At 41.0% G+C, this 18,628-nt stretch overlaps 1 protein-coding gene and 1 long non-coding RNA gene across 2 annotated transcripts in view; one reads left to right on the forward strand and one right to left on the reverse strand.

Annotated features, from left to right (window-relative positions):
• LOC134158413 (cytochrome b5 reductase 4) overlaps positions 1–18,628 on the forward strand; it is a 50,722-nt gene that overhangs the window by 19,911 nt on the left and 12,183 nt on the right. Inside the window, exon 11 of the mRNA XM_062608310.1 lies at positions 7,292–7,432. Within this exon, the coding sequence (XP_062464294.1) occupies positions 7,292–7,432 (141 nt within the window). The remainder of the gene's footprint in view (positions 1–7,291; positions 7,433–18,628) is intronic.
• Positions 9,481–17,208, reverse strand: LOC134158414 (uncharacterized). The gene is made up of 2 exons (XR_009962757.1): positions 17,171–17,208; positions 9,481–12,058 (listed from the first exon to the last, which is right to left on the reverse strand). It is a non-coding gene; the product is annotated as an uncharacterized LOC134158414 (long non-coding RNA).

Here is an 18,628-nt window from a genome sequence, read left to right on the forward strand (position 1 = left end):
TTTAGACTAACGTTTTGGCCAGTGTATCTGTTAGCTAACTGAGAGGAAGGAACAGAATTGTGGAATTTCTTCAAAGTTGAGGGGAATTTTAAAACAAATATTGATGTAGTTTCAGGAACTACACTGTGTCTTAGGATCTCTCAGTAGATTCAGAGGAATATTAATACTGTTTCTGCTCCTTACGAAGGATTAAGTGCTTAGTAATTATTTATACCAACAGTATTTAATTGAAAGCACAATTCAGTATAATTAGATTGTTAGTGTAGGGAAGTTGGTGACATTACTCTTAGCTAGCTATTATGAAAATGTTCATTAGGAAGAATAAACAAAAGCTAATGGTCTTAGTGCCAGCATCCTGTGACATTTAAATGCAGTATTAAAAAAGGAAGGTAGAACTTTCTTGTTTAAACAAACACCAAACAAACAAAACCCACAGTGCAATGATATAGTACAGTTTTTCACCTAGGTATTAAGGCATGATTTTCTTGTAGGTGCCTTTTCTGGGAAATAAGGTATGGAAGCTCACTCATGAGGGGATAGGTTGTGATCAGCACTGCATATCATGGTTCTGTGTCGAGGTGGAATTGCAGTGAAGTCTTGGAGGTTACAGGCAAGCACTGTAATACTGTTACATAGATCTGCATTTTATCAAAGATCTTTTCAAAAGACAGCAACTGGGAAAGAAAAAAAAAACAACCCAAACCAACCACCAAAACCCACCCAAACTTGAATTTCAGCATTGTTCACCTTTGGTTGGTAAAAGAGATCTTTTAACTTTGTGTGCATGTGTGTATCAATGTGCTAGTAGGTTTTGTGGAAAAAACTGAATTCTGCCAAATTATCATCAAGACTTTCACCACTGACCATTTAAAATAAGACTTCATTGCTGAGTACAAATCTGCCCCTTCAAAAGACTTGTTGCTCTGAATAAAAAACATTGCATGTACATGAAGAAGAACCCAGTAGGCAAAAGAATGATATTCTCCAGAAAGTATCTCATTGCAGGGGGGTTGAACTAGGTGACCTTTGAAGGTCCCTTCCAACCCAAACTATTCTGTGATTCTGTGTATCAAGGTGATGTATTTCTTGATTCTAGCAGAGGAGGAAATTCAGTTTAGAGGGTGATTAGCCTGTGGTTGCATTGGGTTTACATAGCAGGGTTTTGGTAGCAGTGATTGCTCTGAGAATAGATCAGGAGCTGTGATGTCTGCAGAAATTTTGGTCAAACCTAACTTCCTCGCTGATTGCTTTCTATACTTTGAGAATCAGGATTTATTGCTGGGCACTTGCATCATTCTCCAGAATTGCGGGAGCAGTGTCTTTTGCTTTGTATTTTGTATATTTGTATGTCTTTAGTATCTGACAATTAACTTGGCTTTATGGGTTCCTGACAGCAACTATTCTCCTTCAGCTTGCTCCCAGAGGCTGTTGTTCTCTTGCTGAAAGGCTTTTCTGCATTGCCAGTTGTTCTTGTAGCTCCAGATTTTATTGGAACCACTGATAATGAACTAATTTTAGTTAATGTAGCGAAGAGGATAACTTAAACTAGGGGTTTGCTTAGACCTGGAAAGGCGTCTGTTCTCAGAAATCAGATGGATTGAATTGGCATTAAAGTTCTATATGGCAAATTAAAAAGAAAAAGGGGGAGGTAAAGGTTAATCTGTTACATGTGGGAATTTGTCAGGTTGGAAAGGTCAGAAAATTGTTGGGAAATGGTGAATCAGATGATAAATCAGTTTAACTTCTCTCTACTCCCAAATATCTGGAAAAGCATTAGCTGTTCAGTATTGTGACCTATATTACCAACCTCACAAATTCTTTCAAGTAAGTCTTAAGTTTGCAGAATTAACAGCAATTCTAGCATTTTTATACATATATATCTGGAGAACTGCTGTTTTGCTTTAGTTCAAGGTGAAGATTAGTATGAAATGGACTGTTGCCTTATACTTTTCAGCGCTGTAGGCATTCTTTTGATGTATCTGAAATGTGGCTCATTCAAAATAAGCAGTTTGTAGGATGTTAGTTAAAAGATGTGAGAAAACAGTAAAGATCTCCATGTCAGAGGCTTTGCATCATGTCTCTGTACACATTTCTAGTAGATAACTCTCTAGTAGGTATTTGAATAACTTAAGAAAGTACGTGTATGCAGAAAAATGCCATGGCTGCATAATGAATTTGATACTAATTTAGCCCATGCACAAATTGCATATGCAGCTAAGATCTAGTAACCTGCATGTATATTTCCACGCATATGCATTTAGACAGTTGACCTTCTAGCAGAGTTTATTTATACCCTTGGAAATAAAGCCAGTTAGAAGCATGGCTGACCTGGAACAGTTTATTTAAACTCTTAACCTTTAAGCATTTTGTGAATAAATACTATTTGTTTGAAAGCTTTCCTCTATTTAAAATTATTTTGTTTCTGTTGTGGTTGAATTGGAAGGCTGTGATCCTATGCTTATTGAAGAACACAATTTAACAGCAATGGCCATTCCTTCAGGTAGCAATTGACTGCACCATCATGGAACCCTCTAACTAATCCCCAGGTGCCTTCAACTCTTTGGCTGTTTAATCCAGAATATCTGGGAGCAGCAAAATGGTAATAATGCTGCATTAAGGAACTGCAGTACAGATAAGTAACTTAGAAAATGGCAATTCATTAGATGAAGCCACTGAAATACTCAAAGCAATCCTTTCTGCCCTGGGGAAGAAGAGTGGGTGGGCTAGCTTTCTGAGACCCTCTCAAGCTGATCTTGTTTTGTTTTTTTAACGTCCAGCAATTGGTGTCTGTTCTTGAACTGTAGTCCTAGTCAAAAATGAAGTTCAGCCAGCTTTACTGAGTTAGGGTTCCCTTTAGTGGTGCTGTTGGAGGTAAGAGAGCAGGGAAGCAATGGCAGCAGTCAATTGAGCTGCAGCAATGCCTAGAGTTTTGTTAACATTTTGTCTTGCATTTAAGGAAGATTTCACTCTAGACTTGCATAAGTCCTCTGTCAGGCAGGACTCGGTTAAGAAGAGTTGTTGTTGAGGAAGAATTTTGGCTGACTTCAGGATTTCGGCCGTCTACAAGTGATGTACACTCATTACAGTAATAAATTCCATTCCTATTCAAAAGAGCATTGGCATGTGACTTAAATCAGAAAGTAAAGAAGCATCTGCTATTGCAGTGGCAAAAATACGAAAGGATAAGGTACTTCTTGTAACTATTAAGATGTAAAGATATAGTGGAATCAGAGACTAGTGGAAATAGTGGACTCAAACATAGTTGAAAGTGACCTTTGGAAGTCATGTGGTCTAGCCTCCTGCTTGAAGCTGTCCAGTCAAAGTCTGAGTATCTCCAAGAACAGAGGCTCTGGGCAGCCTGTGTTTGCCCCAGTGTTTGGCAACACCACCCTCATGCTGATGCCTAGTTGGAATTTCCTGAGTTGCAGCTTGTATCCTTTGCATCTCGTCCTGTTTCATGAGTAGCTCAGCTATTGATGCTAGTGACTTGAGTGTTTTTCAGTAACATGAGAAAAAGAGGGGAGAAGAAATGTTACTTCAGTGAAATTACTTCAGTGCAGAAAGTGTGGTTAAAAGGGCGTCATGCTCAAGTATTCTCATATTTGAGCCTGTCAAATTTTGAAAGGCTTTATGTGAAAATATTTACTAGAAATGGTTATAAATTTTACATTGAAAATGGCAAATGACATGTGTCGGGGTCCGATTGGAGGAAAACCCCAGTGCTGGACCTTGTTTCAGTTCATGATCCCAAGAGTGAAATTAAGATACAAATGAGGTCAAGTACCGTAATCGAACAATTTATTTTACAAAAAGAGTTATTATAGTAATAAAGGGTTAGCAATAGGACAGATTGAAAAAAAGGCAGAGAATGAAGTAAGAATTTGGGGTGCAGAGAGAGAGAGAGAGAGTCACCACCATGAATCCAGTGGTGTTCAGGGATCTGTTGTTGTTGGTGGTGGGAGTTCTTCAGGGTTTGTAGTCAGTATCAGAGCAGAGTGTCCCCCAAGAGTTGTTGGTGAGTATCGTCATGGAGGCATCCCTCTGGAGTCCCCTTGAAGGTACCCCATGGAGTGTGTCTCATTGAGTTGCCCTTATGGTGATGTCTCATGGAGGGTGTCCCTCAAGGTCTGTAGCAGTCATCGGTGGTGAGTGTCCTCACAGAGGTGTCCTTCTGGAGTAATCCTCATGGCCATGGCTCCTTGGTGATGTCCCTCTTGGTGCTGTATCTCTTGGGGATTACCTTTCTTTCTCCTTTTGTAAAGAGTTGAGGGTTGAGTACCTCTGTTCTTCATGTCACATATTACATGTTCCTGGTGGACCAATTTCCCTGGTCCTGCAGCCAGCTCTTTGACACACATGTGTCTGCAGCAGCTCTTGGGGTAATAGCTCACACCAGTCCTCAAAGTAATGGATGGAAGAGTCTTAGCTCTTTCCCACTCATCCCTCAGGCGATGGATGGTGAAGTCCCAGTTCAGGTCCTCACACCCTTCTCCCAAGCAATGGATGGAAGAGTCTTATCTCAACTCCTCCCACCCATCTCTGAGACAAACGATAGGTGGATTTCCATCTCAGCTTCTCAGACCAATCTTTGAGACAATGGACAGTGAAATCTGATTTCAAATCAGTCTCTCACAACATGGTAAGATTATTGTAGGGAACAGGCTACTTGGTTTGGAAGCATAAAGTGCTGCTTCCACTATTGTATAGCCTGTTACACTTCCTGACCTGTTTAGGCAGGGTGATACTGTCCTCATACTGATATTTCAGGTTAGAACTAAAATTCTAGGGCTTATTATTATACAAAGACTTAGATGAAAAATGCTCTTCTAAAGGTAGAACGGGAAGAATCACTTCTCGTCATCTTCAGTTTACACTTCCAGTTTTGTATCTGGTTTTCTGCAGTATGCTGTCACTTGCCTTATATGGCAATTGTTATTTTAGGAAAGTTGGGGTACTTACAGAATCATATAATGGTTAGGGTTGGATGGGACCTTAAAGCTCATCTAGTTCCAGCACCCCTGCCCTGGTCAGGGATGCCTTCCACTAGATCAGGTTGCTCAAAGCCCCATCAAAAATAAAATTCAAGTTTCTTCAGTTTAGAAAAAAGGATGTCGTGCAGGACAGTGTCAAATGCATTGCACAAGTTCAGGTAGATGTCACTTGCTCATCCCTTATCCACCAATACTGTAACCCCATTGTAGAAGGCCACCTACCAAATTTGTCAGGCACGATCTGCCATTAGTGAAGCCATATTTGCTGTCACAAATCACCTCCTTGTTGTCCATGTGTCTTAGCATAGTTTTTCGTGGGATATGATGCATGATCTTGCCAGTCACAGAGATGGGAATGACTGGCCTGTAGTTCCCCGGCACTTCCTTTCTTTCACTTTTCAAAAATGGGAGTTGTTTCCTCTTTTCCAGTCCATGCGACAGTGGACTGCAACAGCTCATCAAATATGATGGTTAATGGTTTAGCAACTTCATCTGCAAGTTCCCTCAGAACCACGGATACATCTCAGCAGGTTCCATGGACTTGTGCACCTTCAGGTTGCTTAGATGGTCTCAAACCTGATCTTCTCCTACAGCAGGTGGTTCTCCATGCAACCAGTCCATGCATTTGCCTTCTGCAGCTTGGGCAGTGTGGCCGGTTGCCTATGAAGACTGCGACAAAAAACTCTGCTATTTATTTCCAAGTGGTCGAGTACTAACCTATTGTGTTAATGGCAAAAGGCCAGTGTCAGTTAATAGAATATGATACTTGAGAGTTGGGGAATGCCTTCCTATATTTGGCATTTGTTAAATTAACATTTGTAAGCATGTTTCTTTCCAGCTACCAAGTGGTTGTTGTTGCATCTGTGCCCTTTGCTCTTTCAAGTACTTATTCCTGGCTGCTTTATGCCTACTTATGTTCTGCAGTCTCTGGCTCTAATCAGCAGGGCATAGCCCTCTATTTTGATGTGTTTTCAGATCCTCTCTTAGATTGTGAAGTGATGTAATGATGTAGATTACATAGCTCAGGATGGCTGCTTAGTTAAAACAGGTGTAGGTCTGGCACTTACAATGAGTGCTTTGCCACAGAGATCATTTTCAGTATAAGTCATGGGTTATTGCTCCTGTAGTAGCAGAAACAGAATAAATGGCTTATCTTGCTCTGAGCTTGCTGCAGGTATAGAGAAAACAAAATAAGCTTCCATCAGGTTTTGGTGAAACTGTTACAGCTTTTCCCCTTTGTCCTTGAACAAAGCTAAATATTCCTTCCCTTTTCCTGATAGTATTTTTTTTTCTCCATCACTAACAGGTATATATAAGGGTTTGTTTGTTTGGGGTTTTTATAATTATTCTAAATAGCTATGTTCTTTGCCTAATTTCTTTCTCATTTTCTTGAAAACTTTTCATGGAAATGCAGACCTTTCATAGTGATTATTTCATTGTTATTCTTGCTTTCTTTTTTTCAGTTACCTTTTGCCTGGCATTTAGTGGATGCACAGGTTGAAAGTCACTGTATTTGAGACCCACATCCTCAACTCCAGAACAGCTGTGTCAACAAAAGTCTGTGCTGTGCATATGACCTTGTAGTTGATTTAAGTAAGCACGTGAACATATAACTGGAGTTGATAATTTCTAGCTAGCCAAAAGGCACCAATTCTTGTCTGAAAGACTTACTGATAATGCTCTGTTGCCTATGTAGGCACAGATGTTAGTCTCATTTTATATTGTGTGTAAGCATTTAATACTTACACATTTTATGTGTAAGTATTGGTATTGTGTACCTGAACTTGCAAAGCTGTATCGGAAGTTCTTGTTGTGCTAACAGCAGTGAAAGTACAACAGTGTGGGGTGGTCAAGTCAATGAATTTCCGAGATGCTGGGTTTAGATAGTCTGTTGCTGAGGAACTGTGGTGCTGTGCCTAGCTTACATTTCATTTGCATTACCCAGGCTGGTTTTAGTCTGCATCTATGCATGCTTGCTGCAGTTATATGGTAAATTTAGTGCAGATGAGGTATAGCAAAAGGGGTTCTGTTTTCTGTTAGTATTTGGTGGTTTTCTGCTCCTTCCCAGTCAATGCTGATAACTCACATATTCAGTTTGTTGTAAACCTAGTCTAAGGTTATAAGTGAGTCCTTAGTCCAAAATTAGAAAAATAATTTTAAGTATACAAGAAGCATCTGTTTGTAGTCTTTTTATAATTGTCTATAGTGAAATACACACCTTTCTCCATCTCTTACTAAAAGATGCATAAGTACAGAAAGACGGATTGAGACTTAAGTAACAAGTGAAACCATGTTTTTAGGACTGTTCTACAGAAAATGTAAGCTGGTTTCTAAGACGGAAGTTACCCATGACACCAAGCTCTTCTGCTTACTGTTGCCTGAGAGCACACATCTCCGTGTTCCCACTGGACAACATGTTTACCTCAAACAAATCATTGCAGGTAAGAAAAATTAAGAATGTAACAATGTGTATGTTAACAAATCCCTTTTTGTAATCTTGGGAGAATGCAAAGTCCATGGCAACTGATTCCCTGGTTGTAGTTAGAAAGTCTCTGCTTCCAGGATCACAGTCAGTGCTTAGTAATGAACAGACTGGATTAATACTGCTGTAAAGATAACTCTTAAAGTGGATGGTACTTACTTGACCTTACCAGCTCTTCTTTCAACTCCCTTTAAAACAATTTCTCTGCTGAAGTAGTGCTGTTCAGATTTGGTGGGCAGGGGGAAGCTCATCGTGTATGTGTTATATACGATTATCCAGTTCCTTTTAGTTTACAGCCTTTTTGCCATGTGGGGGATAATGTTGCAATTTTGCCCCTCCCCCCCCTTTTTTTTTTTTCAGAGGTATTTATAGTAGTCCTGGTAACACTGCTTTACAATCCAGTTGTATATTAGCCGTAACGTGAGGTTGTGAGAAAAATGCATCTTGAAAAAGCATTGTTTAAGTGTTATTCTTTCAAATTTTGTAAAAGGTGAACTTAAAATGAGAGGTCAAAGAAATAACTGGTTTATTTTCTTAAGGATAATTTTTAACATTTATATACTAATGGTTATGCTGGTCACTGTATGTCACATTGAAGGAGGGTTTTACCCCAAACATTTATGTTCAGTGGGTCTGTCAAGGTCCCAGGAAAGCTGAGACCCTTGAGCCTGATTGGCCTGTTGGAGCCCTCTGCAGGTGGTCCCCTGGACAGCATGCTGTATTGGGGAGTGATTTGACTGTCCTGCTTGGGGATTTGCGCTAATGGACTCACTCATCAAGTTAATTACTCAGGTTCCCAGAAACTCACACAATATAGATCTTGGATGAGAATTTTTATTATACAAATTTCTAACTGACTGAGGTTCAAATATTGCAGTTGACAGTATACTAACTGCAAGAACAAGTGTGAAATAACTTCACAAAAGCCAGCTAAAGTTAGTCATTAAGCACACTAGAGTATAGCTCTTAGCCACTAAGCATCCCTATACCCTCAGGGAAGGGTCTTTGACCTGGGGTGTGATTTTTAGTATTATAATGAGAGTATAATGAGGATAGTTCATCTGAAGGACACCCTAATCATTTTTTTTCTACACATGAAGTCACAGGCAGCCAAGAAGGCCAACAACATCCCAGCCTGTGTCAGAAATAGTGTGGTGAGCAGGACTAGGGAAGTAATAATCCTGCTAAAACTGATGCTACTGAGGCCACACCTCAAATAATCTGTTCAGTTTTTGGTCCCTCACTACAAGAGAGAATGAGGTGCCAGAGCAGGTCCAGAGAAGGGCAGCAAAGTGGTGAGGAGCCTGGAGCACAACCTGGAGCACAAGTCTTAGAAGGAATGGTTGAGGGAATTGGCATTGTTTAGTCTGGAGAAGAGTTGGGGGGATGGGGACGGGACATTATTGCTGTTTACAACTACCTGAAAGGGAAGGCAGAGAGAAGAGGCAGATGGTCTCTTTCCCCAAGTAACAGGACAGGAAGTAATGGCCTCAAGCTGCACCAGGGAAGGTTTAGACTGGATATTAGGAAAAAATTCTTCATCAAAAGGGCGATCAGGTATTGGAACAGGTTGCGCACAGAAGTGGTAGAATCAGTGTCCCTGGAAGTGTTCAGTAGCCATGTAGATGAGACCCTTAGTTGACATGGTTTAGTGGTAGACATAGCAGTCCCGGGGTAATGGTTGGTCTTGATGATCTTAAAGGTGTTTCCCAACCTAGTTGATTCTGTGATGTCCATGTGTCAGGAAGTACTTGACTTCAAGGGCAGTCATTCCTTATTAGAGGTTCATCAGTCCTGTTTTCCTTAATCCACCTACACAAGGCTAGAGCTTCCTTTCCCGCTATCAAGTCTCGTAAGTCAGTATCGTTCTCAGGTCTCCTAACCTTATAGGAAGCCTGTTATCTGTTCAGGCCTTTTCACAGGTTACTTAACACAAGTTAAAATTATTTTACCTCTATGCCTATGGAGCTTGAGTGACTCAGTCACACTCTTTGTTACTGATGGGTGTAAAATTCTCTTGCTTTGCTTTTCATAACATAAATGTAGTTTGCTTGTTTGGCAGCTGTGTGCAATTTATCAGTGCATGGTGCTTTCAAGTTCCCACTCCTGCAGGGAGTACAACAGAGCCTGGCCGCGGGGCCTTCACTCCGCTCCACCCTCCGTTCAGTTTCTCAGCATATGCCAAGATTGCAGGGTTGCCTGGGGAACTATCTTCTGGGAGATTCTGTGCATGCCAACCACATTCCATGCTGGAAGTAGCAGCTGCATTTTACCCTAAAATTTCCTTAATGTTATATTATAACTTTGGGAGTTTGGAGGATTGGTCTCTAATTTCCCCCATTTTCCCACATAATCCACACGGTGACTATAGTCACTCAAGCTTCATAATATTTAGTCTGATTTAGGGATATCTTCTGCATATATAGTATGCGGATTGTCATGCACGTATACATTCTCCGGGGGAAAGTGATAAATGACTCACTTTACAATAATCCAGATTCTAATCTACAATACAGTGATGAAGAGCAAAATAGTTAATATCAGTTAGAATAGCAACAAGGTGAAGCATGTTGTTGAGAATTCCTGTAGCAGTTGGTGACCATCCAAGAAGAGTTCCCCACTGATGTTCTGCATCTTTCTTTGCTCATTCCAGCACATGATGTATTTCTTCTGCGTCGTGATGGACAGCAATTAATCTTTTGCCCATTGTCCTGATCTTGCTTCAGCAACCATTTCAGGTCTTCATATTGTAGCAATTTTCTTATTAAATTGAGATTCATCCCAATAGGGGTAGGCAGTAGGTCTTGAATAAGCATCTCATCAGTCAATAAGATGTGACAGGAGCTGAGTAAGTGAAATCGCGTCCTATAATCTCAACAAAATTACAAACACAAATAGTTGAGTGATTGTTTGTATTCCAGGTAATATTATCTTTGTGTATAAAAGCACAGAGTTTCCATGCTTGTGCATCCTTTGCCAATACATACAATTACAGTTTCAAAGTTTTCATTAGGATGTATTTCAAAATGGCAAATGTTCTGTTCAGAGTCAAGACAAATGTCTTGAGCTTTGAAGGTATTACTCTCAAATAAATCCTTGCTGTTTGCACGCAATGCTTGAATGGATATTGCCATTTATTTCCATCCTTTGGGCCTATGCTCTAGGGGATAGAATATAGCTCCATTGTGATTCAGTACTAACAATGATTGGGTATATAGTATAAACTGAAGCATTGTGTATAGTTAACACAAGAGCTGTGGCCATGCTGTTGATGGGATTGTAAGTAAAATTTACTAAATACCACCAGGACTGGAACTTTTTCAAAAAGTCAATTGCATTATCCCAAATTACTTCCCAAATTTCAGTGGGTAGGGTACCTTCTTCACCGTCTCATATCTTTTACCAGCGTTATAAATGTGAGAGACAGTTGGGTAGGGGGCTGAGTTAGTGAATATGCTTGTTCAATATTAATCTTGAATTGAAGACCTAAGCTCAAATGAGAGTTGAGTCTGTCCAGTGACACGTTGTGAGTGCTGAAAGGGGTAGTTTTGAAGTATACCAGCATTCTTGGAACTAGATGATCTTAAGGTCCTTTCCAACCCTAACCATTCTATGATTCATGTTTAAAAGGATAGATATGTACATTGTCTTCTCCTTCAGCATAGTTTACAATAATGTGGAAGACTGTCATGCATTTAGTGTGCTTTTCAATTCAGCATCCTATCAAAATGATGTCTCCTTTAATTACCCTTAAAGATGGTATTTGTTGATTTTTTTTTTTTTTTTTTTTTTTTATTTTCACTTGCATAATCCACTCTTGCCTGTAAGAGGTGATGTTATTGTGTAGAACTACTGCAGACAAATTTAGACCAGGCTTAGGCACGTCTGGAAGTATGTACATCTCTATCCATGGCCACAAAAATGTCACAATTTGCATTTGACAATCACAAAATCAAACAATAGTTCTACGTTACATGTTCCCCAGGAATAAAATGCAAGTATGTGTAAAAGTAAAATAGCACCAGCTGGTACCAGATTCTGGTATTTCATAACAAGACTTCTTGTTGTTACCTGGTTTAGAAAGATTAGTATGACATATTTCAATGGCTTTTTCATGGATTGATCCCTTGATTGCCCAGCACCCTTATTTGTATTTCTTCCTCTGGCATTGCTTGGAGTGCTAATGCTTCAGAAGTGGTACTTAGTGAGTTATTTCAATCTTTTTTATGTATGGTTTCTCCCACTTCTACTCATGCTGTGCATATACTTCAGTTCCATGCACAACTACAGTGGCTAAGTTTAAGTGTGTTTTACTGGAATGTAGCTTCAAGTGTACTAAAGGTAGGCTTGGGAACATGGCCACTCTAGAGTTTTCAGGCCACAGGTTACAAGAGGCATCATTGCCAGCCCCTGGAATATTAGCATGGGTGCAGCATTGCTCTTTGTCATCTTAAAATTTGTGTTTCCAGCTGACCATGCACTGTAGAAATAGCACCACAGCTAAAATAGATGACATATTTGTGTGTATGCATTCACGGTTGGTATAGGCTAATCCTTCCATCCATAGGCAGTTCATTCAGGGTTCCTGCAAGAAAAAAGAGATGCCATGTGCTCGGTTGAAAATACAACCGGCGGGTGTTAGTTAAGAGGAGGGTAAAATCCATCGGGTACTGATCCCATGTACATTTCCTGAGTAATTCCTAGCTTCCCAGTCATAGAGGTTCTTGGGAGTGATGAGTACCACGGGCACTGTCCCAGTTTGAGGCATCTGCACTGATACAGGTTGTCCAGCATAAAACCCAGTAGGGTATTCCCTGGATTTAGTGGAGACTTTTGGAGCAATTGTGATAGTGAATACAGAACAGGCTTTAGTTTTTGGTCAACTACCTCCTCCATCTGTTGTTTAGTTGATAGGCAGTTGGCAGATAGGCATATGGCAATCACAGGTGACACTCAGATTCATGAGTTTTAGCAAATTGCTTAAACAACCTATTAGTATGTTCAATAATACCATTGGCTTGGAGGGTAATAGGGGATGTGAAATACCCAGCAAATTCCCTCTTCTTTGGCTCAGTCTTGTACTACAGTAGCTGTGAAGTGTGTCCCATTATCACTTTGAATTTCCTCTGGGAAGGGGAGTGTACTAAACTACTGTTTGAAGCCTCTTACCATGATTTCCCTGCTCACTGATGCAAACTTAGTTGTCCTGGTGAGACTAGAAATAACTTCCACTCCTACCAGGATAAATTTTTTCATATCTGATAGTCACAATGGACTGATACAGTCAATGTGCCGCAGTGTTTTCTTATCTCCAATATACAGAGGAGGTGGCTTGCTCAGCTGGTCCCTGTTAAGTCACAAACAACAGTGTGAACAGGTGGTTGCTATTCGCTCGCATAGTTTAACTGATACAGGCAATCTTTGGGCAATGCCTTCTTGATATAAATCAGCCCATCAAATGTGGCCCTGTTCAACATGTGACCATAAGAGCAGGCACTCCCAATCTTGATCATGGACAGCAGCATCAATCTTCCACAGATGTGTAAAGCTGTCCACCTGCTGGTTAAACTAAGCAGCCATTATATTTGATCATGTCATTTAACCCAACCAATGTACAACACACTCTTTTTTCCTATTTCTAATAACTGTTTCAAGCTATGAGCTTGTCAGACTGGGACTCTGTTCACCTGCCAGTCATTGGCTTCCCAGGGGCTTATCCAGTCAGTGACTCCTTTGAAAGTAGCATACAAATCAGTGTAAATATGATCTGCAATGTATTGTGCAGCTAGTAGAAGTGCTCTGGGTTCTCCCACTGTTGTCCCCCTGTGCACTTCCTTTATCTGTCACAGAGGGGAAAAAGAATTCTAGCCCAGCAACTCGCAGGGCTTATAGAGAGGGTTTTAAACAAGGTTTGAAGGGGGAAGAGGATGACACCAGGCTCACTAGAAATGAGCCACAGGGTAGCATGCCATCATTGGAGTCCAGATTCACAGGGCAACTTAAATGCATCTATGCCAATGCCTGCAGCATGGACAACAAATAGGAGGAGCTGGAAGCCATTGTGCAGCCAGGAAATCATGACATGAGGTGGGGGTTGGTTTCTTCTCCCAGATAACAAGCTATAGGACTAAAGATAATGGCCTCAAGGTGAGCCAGGGGAGGTTTAGATTGGATATTAGGAAAAATTTCTGCACAGATCATGTGAGCCAGCACTGGAATAGGCTGCCCAGGGAAGTGGTGGAATCACCATCCGTGGAAGTGTTCATTAACCATATAGATGAGACCCTTAGTTATATGGTTTAGTGGTGGTTTTGGCAGTCCTGGGGTAACGGTTGAACTTGATGATCTTAAAGGTGTTTCCCAACCTAGCTGATTCTATGATTCTATCCTATGATTCCCAATAGGAATGCTGCTTAGGGACAGTGGGTTTCTGGTCAATGCCGTTAGGTGGCATCATACCCCTATGGACGAGCTCCAAAAAGGCGGAAGGGTCCTTGTATGATCACTGTTTGGTTTGTTCTTTTCTACCTGTTGTGCTGCTTGTACCAAGGACAACAGTCCTTTCTCAAGATCTGAATATGTTGTTTCAGTATAAATAAAAGAATTAGAACAAAACTCTCATGGTCTCTCTGAGCCATCTGGTTCCTCTGCCAAAAATTACAATGAGAGCCATGCTCACTAAAGCTGTACTCCACATGAACAGGATCATCTGAATGTATGGGTCCCAGCTGTTGGAATAACCTTAAGTCATTTATCAGCAACTCTAGTGTATTTGCATGTTGTTCAGTCCGTTTCGGTGCTTTCCCCTTTTTGAGCAAATTATAGAGAGGTCGGGTGATAATAAAACCCCTGGAATTTGGTTTTGCCAATACATCAAAGTTCCCAGAATTTGCTGCACTTCCATGGTACTCAATTGCCTCAGAGTATTAAGGGGAACAAAAGTGGCACCTCTGACCCCCCATGGTCCTAAGAATCTTACTTCTTGTGTCAGTCCTTGACATTTTGATTCAGGAATGTTCAGGCCGAAATCTGTCCATTTTTCCTGAAGTCCTTTCATGACAGTGTTAACATTCTCTGTATTTCCCCCCCCCCATCAGTATGTCATCAATGTACTGATAGGTTGTAACCCCTGGTGGTACTGGGAATGTCAACAGAATGTCTGGAAATGCATTGTGAGCAATAGTAGGTAACTGTTCATAACCTTGGGGAAATCTATTAAAGGTGTATTGTACTCCTTTCTACATGAAAAAGAATTGATTTTTGTCTTGATCCTGTAAAAACATATCCTGTACATCTGGTGTCACCATCCAGGTATGGGATGCTCCTTGAATCTGTGTTAGTAATTCAATAGCACTTGGTACAGTGGCAGTTAAGGGTGCAGAATTAGCATTTAGGTGCCTGTAGTGCACTGTAAGTTGTCACTGCCCATTTGTTTGTTGTTTTTTTTTTCACTGGCCATACAGGGGAATTGTAAAGCTTGTGAGAATGCCTCTATTCTAAATCTGTCACCACCCCATCAGTCCCTGCCTGAGCAGCTGCTAGCAACAGGCATTGTTGGATGTTGGTAACTTTAGAGGAGAGTAAAAAGGAATAGATGCGGCTAGTAAGTACAGTTTAGCTGTGCCACTTTCCTTAGGATCAACGTTTATCCATTCCCCATTACTGCAGCCGAAACTCCACACCACTCCATCCTGGAGTTTCCAGGCTTGCCCATACAGCACATTAAAGCCTAAAATATCATCATATGCTGTGCCATCAATGCCTCAATTTTAGTTAGTTTTTGTTTTGTTTTGTTTTGTTTTTTTTTCCCTGGCCACCAGAGTATGATTTTTGCAGTGGGGCTTTCTCTTATTTCAGTTCCTTTGAATTTAGTTTTACGTTGGCTAAGCTTTACACCAGGAATTTCTGCCATTTCATTAGTGTTGGCATTTGGGGAATTCTACCAGTATTTTCTGGGCTCCAGCAGGGATTGCAGTAATGGGTTGAGCATGTTGACTGGAGAGACATGGCACTGTTAACACCTACCAGCCAGGGTAGCTCTCTGCCCACCCCGGGGTTTGGGGGGTTTTCTTGAGGGTTCTTCCAGATCGATGAAACTGTGCTCTGGTGTAGAGGGTGCACTTTCTTTGTGAGGCAGTAGTTTTTTAACTGATTGGCTTTCTCCACCCAAGTTACCTCTTTTATGTAGAGATTGAACTAACATGCGGATGTTGCTGGTGGAGACACCGTGTAACCACTGTCGGGGTACCCCTAATTCTATGGCTTTTCTCCACCAGTGATTCCGTTCCTTCTCAAATTTGGAACTCTCCTGGAATTTTGGTTTTGGAGTACCCATCTGATGGACTCGCTGACTAGAATCCAGGGAATGGGGTGGGTTTACAGTTGAACTGGCCCATCCGATTCTGCATCCGTATGATATAATCTCCTGTGCAAATTCACTCCAAGTGATTATGTGAACTTGATTCTGCCCAGGACTCTGGCTATCACGGTCACCCTTATTACGAGCTCGGGATTCCTCTATGCGATCTAGGGTGTGTGCTGCATGCATTTTAAGGCAGTCTGGAAGTCCACAAATGAGAAGAATTAATCGTGTTGGGTCAATAGGAGCTAACATTGGGGATTTTCTTGTCACATCTCTCTCATAAATCGCTTGTATGCATGCTGCTTTCTGCACCGACACAGCAAAATCAGAAAAGTCGGTGGTATTAATCACCAGCGGCTCTCCTCTGTCTTTTGGGTTTATACTGCCTGCCCAGTATGCAGCCCGTGCAGTCAGGGAATAATTGTGATCGCCTGCTGTGGTAGTTAGAAACACTCCTGGTCCCCAGTAGCCTTCTGCTTCCTCTTCACTCAACAAAATTCGATCCCCTCCCGAAAGGGAAACTCGCCACACATACTCAACTTCAGATTCTCCTGGTTGCCTTGAATATTTTTCCTGTAATTCCACTAATTCCATTGGTGACCAGGGGATTGGACGCACAGTGGTGCGAGTTTTATCATCTGACAACTGTTTCTCTCTGCGCTCAGTTAAAGCGAGCAGAGTTTTAAGGCGGTCAACCTCAGTCTTAAGATGATTATTTTCAGTTACAAGTTCATCAACTCGGATTCCCAGTTTTTTTCCTGCCTCCCTTTCAGAACTTAATGATGACTTCAATACCTCATTTTCTGATTTTAGAGTTAAATATTCTGCATCAGCAATTAGTTTGGGAGCAGGGACATCTTTAGCTTCTTTCTGTGTACGAGATAAACAGGCTCTTAAAACTGTGTTCCAAAAATTTTGAGCCCGCTTGTTCCCAGCCTGGGAAGGGGTGCATTTCTGTTCCTGTAGTAGCTTTTCCATAGCAGTCCTGCCAACTATGCCAATTTTCTGTCACAATTAGCCCGTCAGAGCCCTCTGAAGGTGCTCCACTGGACAGCACACTATATCGAAGGGTGATTCAGCTGTCCTGTTTAGGGATTCGTGATAACAGATGCACCCATTGAGTAAATTATTCAAGTTTCCAGAAACAAACTAAAGGAGATCTCAGCTGAGAATTTTTTATATATAAATTTGTGGCAGATTAAGGTTTGAAGATGCTGTTGGCAGTACACTAACTGCAAGAACAAGTGTGAAATAACATACACAAAAACATATACAAAAACATATACAAAATACAAAATTAGTGAATTATTAAAGCATATAGAGTATAGTTCTTACCCAGTAGGTGTCCCTATGGGGGGGGAGAAGACAGATTCAAACTGTTGACTGATCCCAGTAGTTACGATGGAATCTTCCCTAACTTTTCTTTTCCTGATTTTGCATATTTATACAATTCAGTTCAGGTTAGTAACTCCCCATAACCCTCCCACCATGTACGGATTGGCCATCTGATTTGCATACGGTTACATCATGGATTTTCTTTCTGCGCATGCTGAGAGAAGGATCTCAAACCTGGGCAGGGGTCTTTTTGACCTGTGGGTGTGATTTTTAGTATTACAATGAGAGTATAATGAAGATAGTTCATCTAAAGGACACCCTAATCATGTTTGCTGGCATGTGAAGCCATATTTTGATGATGTCCAGCTGTTGTCAGGATGTACCAGACTTCAAGGGTAGTCATTCCTGATTAGAGGTTTGTTACTCCTGTTTCCTCAGTCCGCCTACACAAGGCCAGAGCCTTCTCTCTTGCTATCAGGTCTCATAAATCAGTGTTGTTCCTAGGTCTCCTGACCTTGTTGGAGGCCCTTGTATCTGTTCAGGCCTTTTCACAGTAACTGTCTCTATGCGTATGGAGCTTGAATGACTCCAGTCACGCTCTTTGTTACTGATGGGTGTAAAATCCTCTTGCTTTGCTTTTAAAAACACGAATGTAGTTTGCTTGTTTGGCAGCTGTGTGCAATTTATCAGTGCACGGTGCTTTCAAGTTCCCACTCCTGCAGGAAGTATAACAGAGCCTGGCTGCAGGACGCTCACTCTGCTTCACCCTCCAATCAGTTTCTCTTAGCATACGCCAAGGTTGCAGGGGTGCCTGAGGAACTATCTTCTGGGAGATTCCGTGCATGCCAGCCGCATTCCATGCTGGAAGTAGCAGCTGCATTTTACCCTAAAATTTCCTTAGTGTTACAACTTTTGGGGCCTGGGGAGTGGGGTGTTCTCTAATTTCCCCATTTCCCACTCTGTCCTTCCATTGCAGTATACATGGTAGAGAGATTTCTCAGAAGTATTTTTAAGTACTATTTAACTGAGAACTGCTTTGTGCACCTCCTCCTCCCTACCTAATTCTTTGCTGGTGTCCAACTCTTGCAAATTTTCTTTCAGTCATTATATTGAAATGAAATGAAATGGTAGTGAAAGAAAATATAATCATGCAGTGCTAAGAATTTCCTGTTTCACTTTAGAAAAAATCAAGCAGTGTTACTTGCAATTAAATGCAAATGTTTATATTTTCATGTTCTTTGGGATGACTAAATCTTCTCTTCCAGTGTTTTGAATTGCTAAGTAGTGTAGAAATAACATATTGTACAGTGGCCTGAAGATTTTAATTAGAAGCGGAAGGCTACTGTAATAAGAACTCGTGCTGTGGAAAGTAATATACTTACATAAAAGCATGTGATGGTGTTATTTTGATGGGATATACAGATTATTTGTTTACTGTTTGTTTATTTTGTTATTTGC

Source organism: Pezoporus occidentalis, unplaced genomic scaffold, assembly GCF_034315485.1.
Source record: "Pezoporus occidentalis ecotype Australia unplaced genomic scaffold, CSIRO_AGI_Poc_V1 ctg13, whole genome shotgun sequence".
NCBI lineage: Eukaryota > Metazoa > Chordata > Aves > Psittaciformes > Psittacidae > Pezoporus > Pezoporus occidentalis.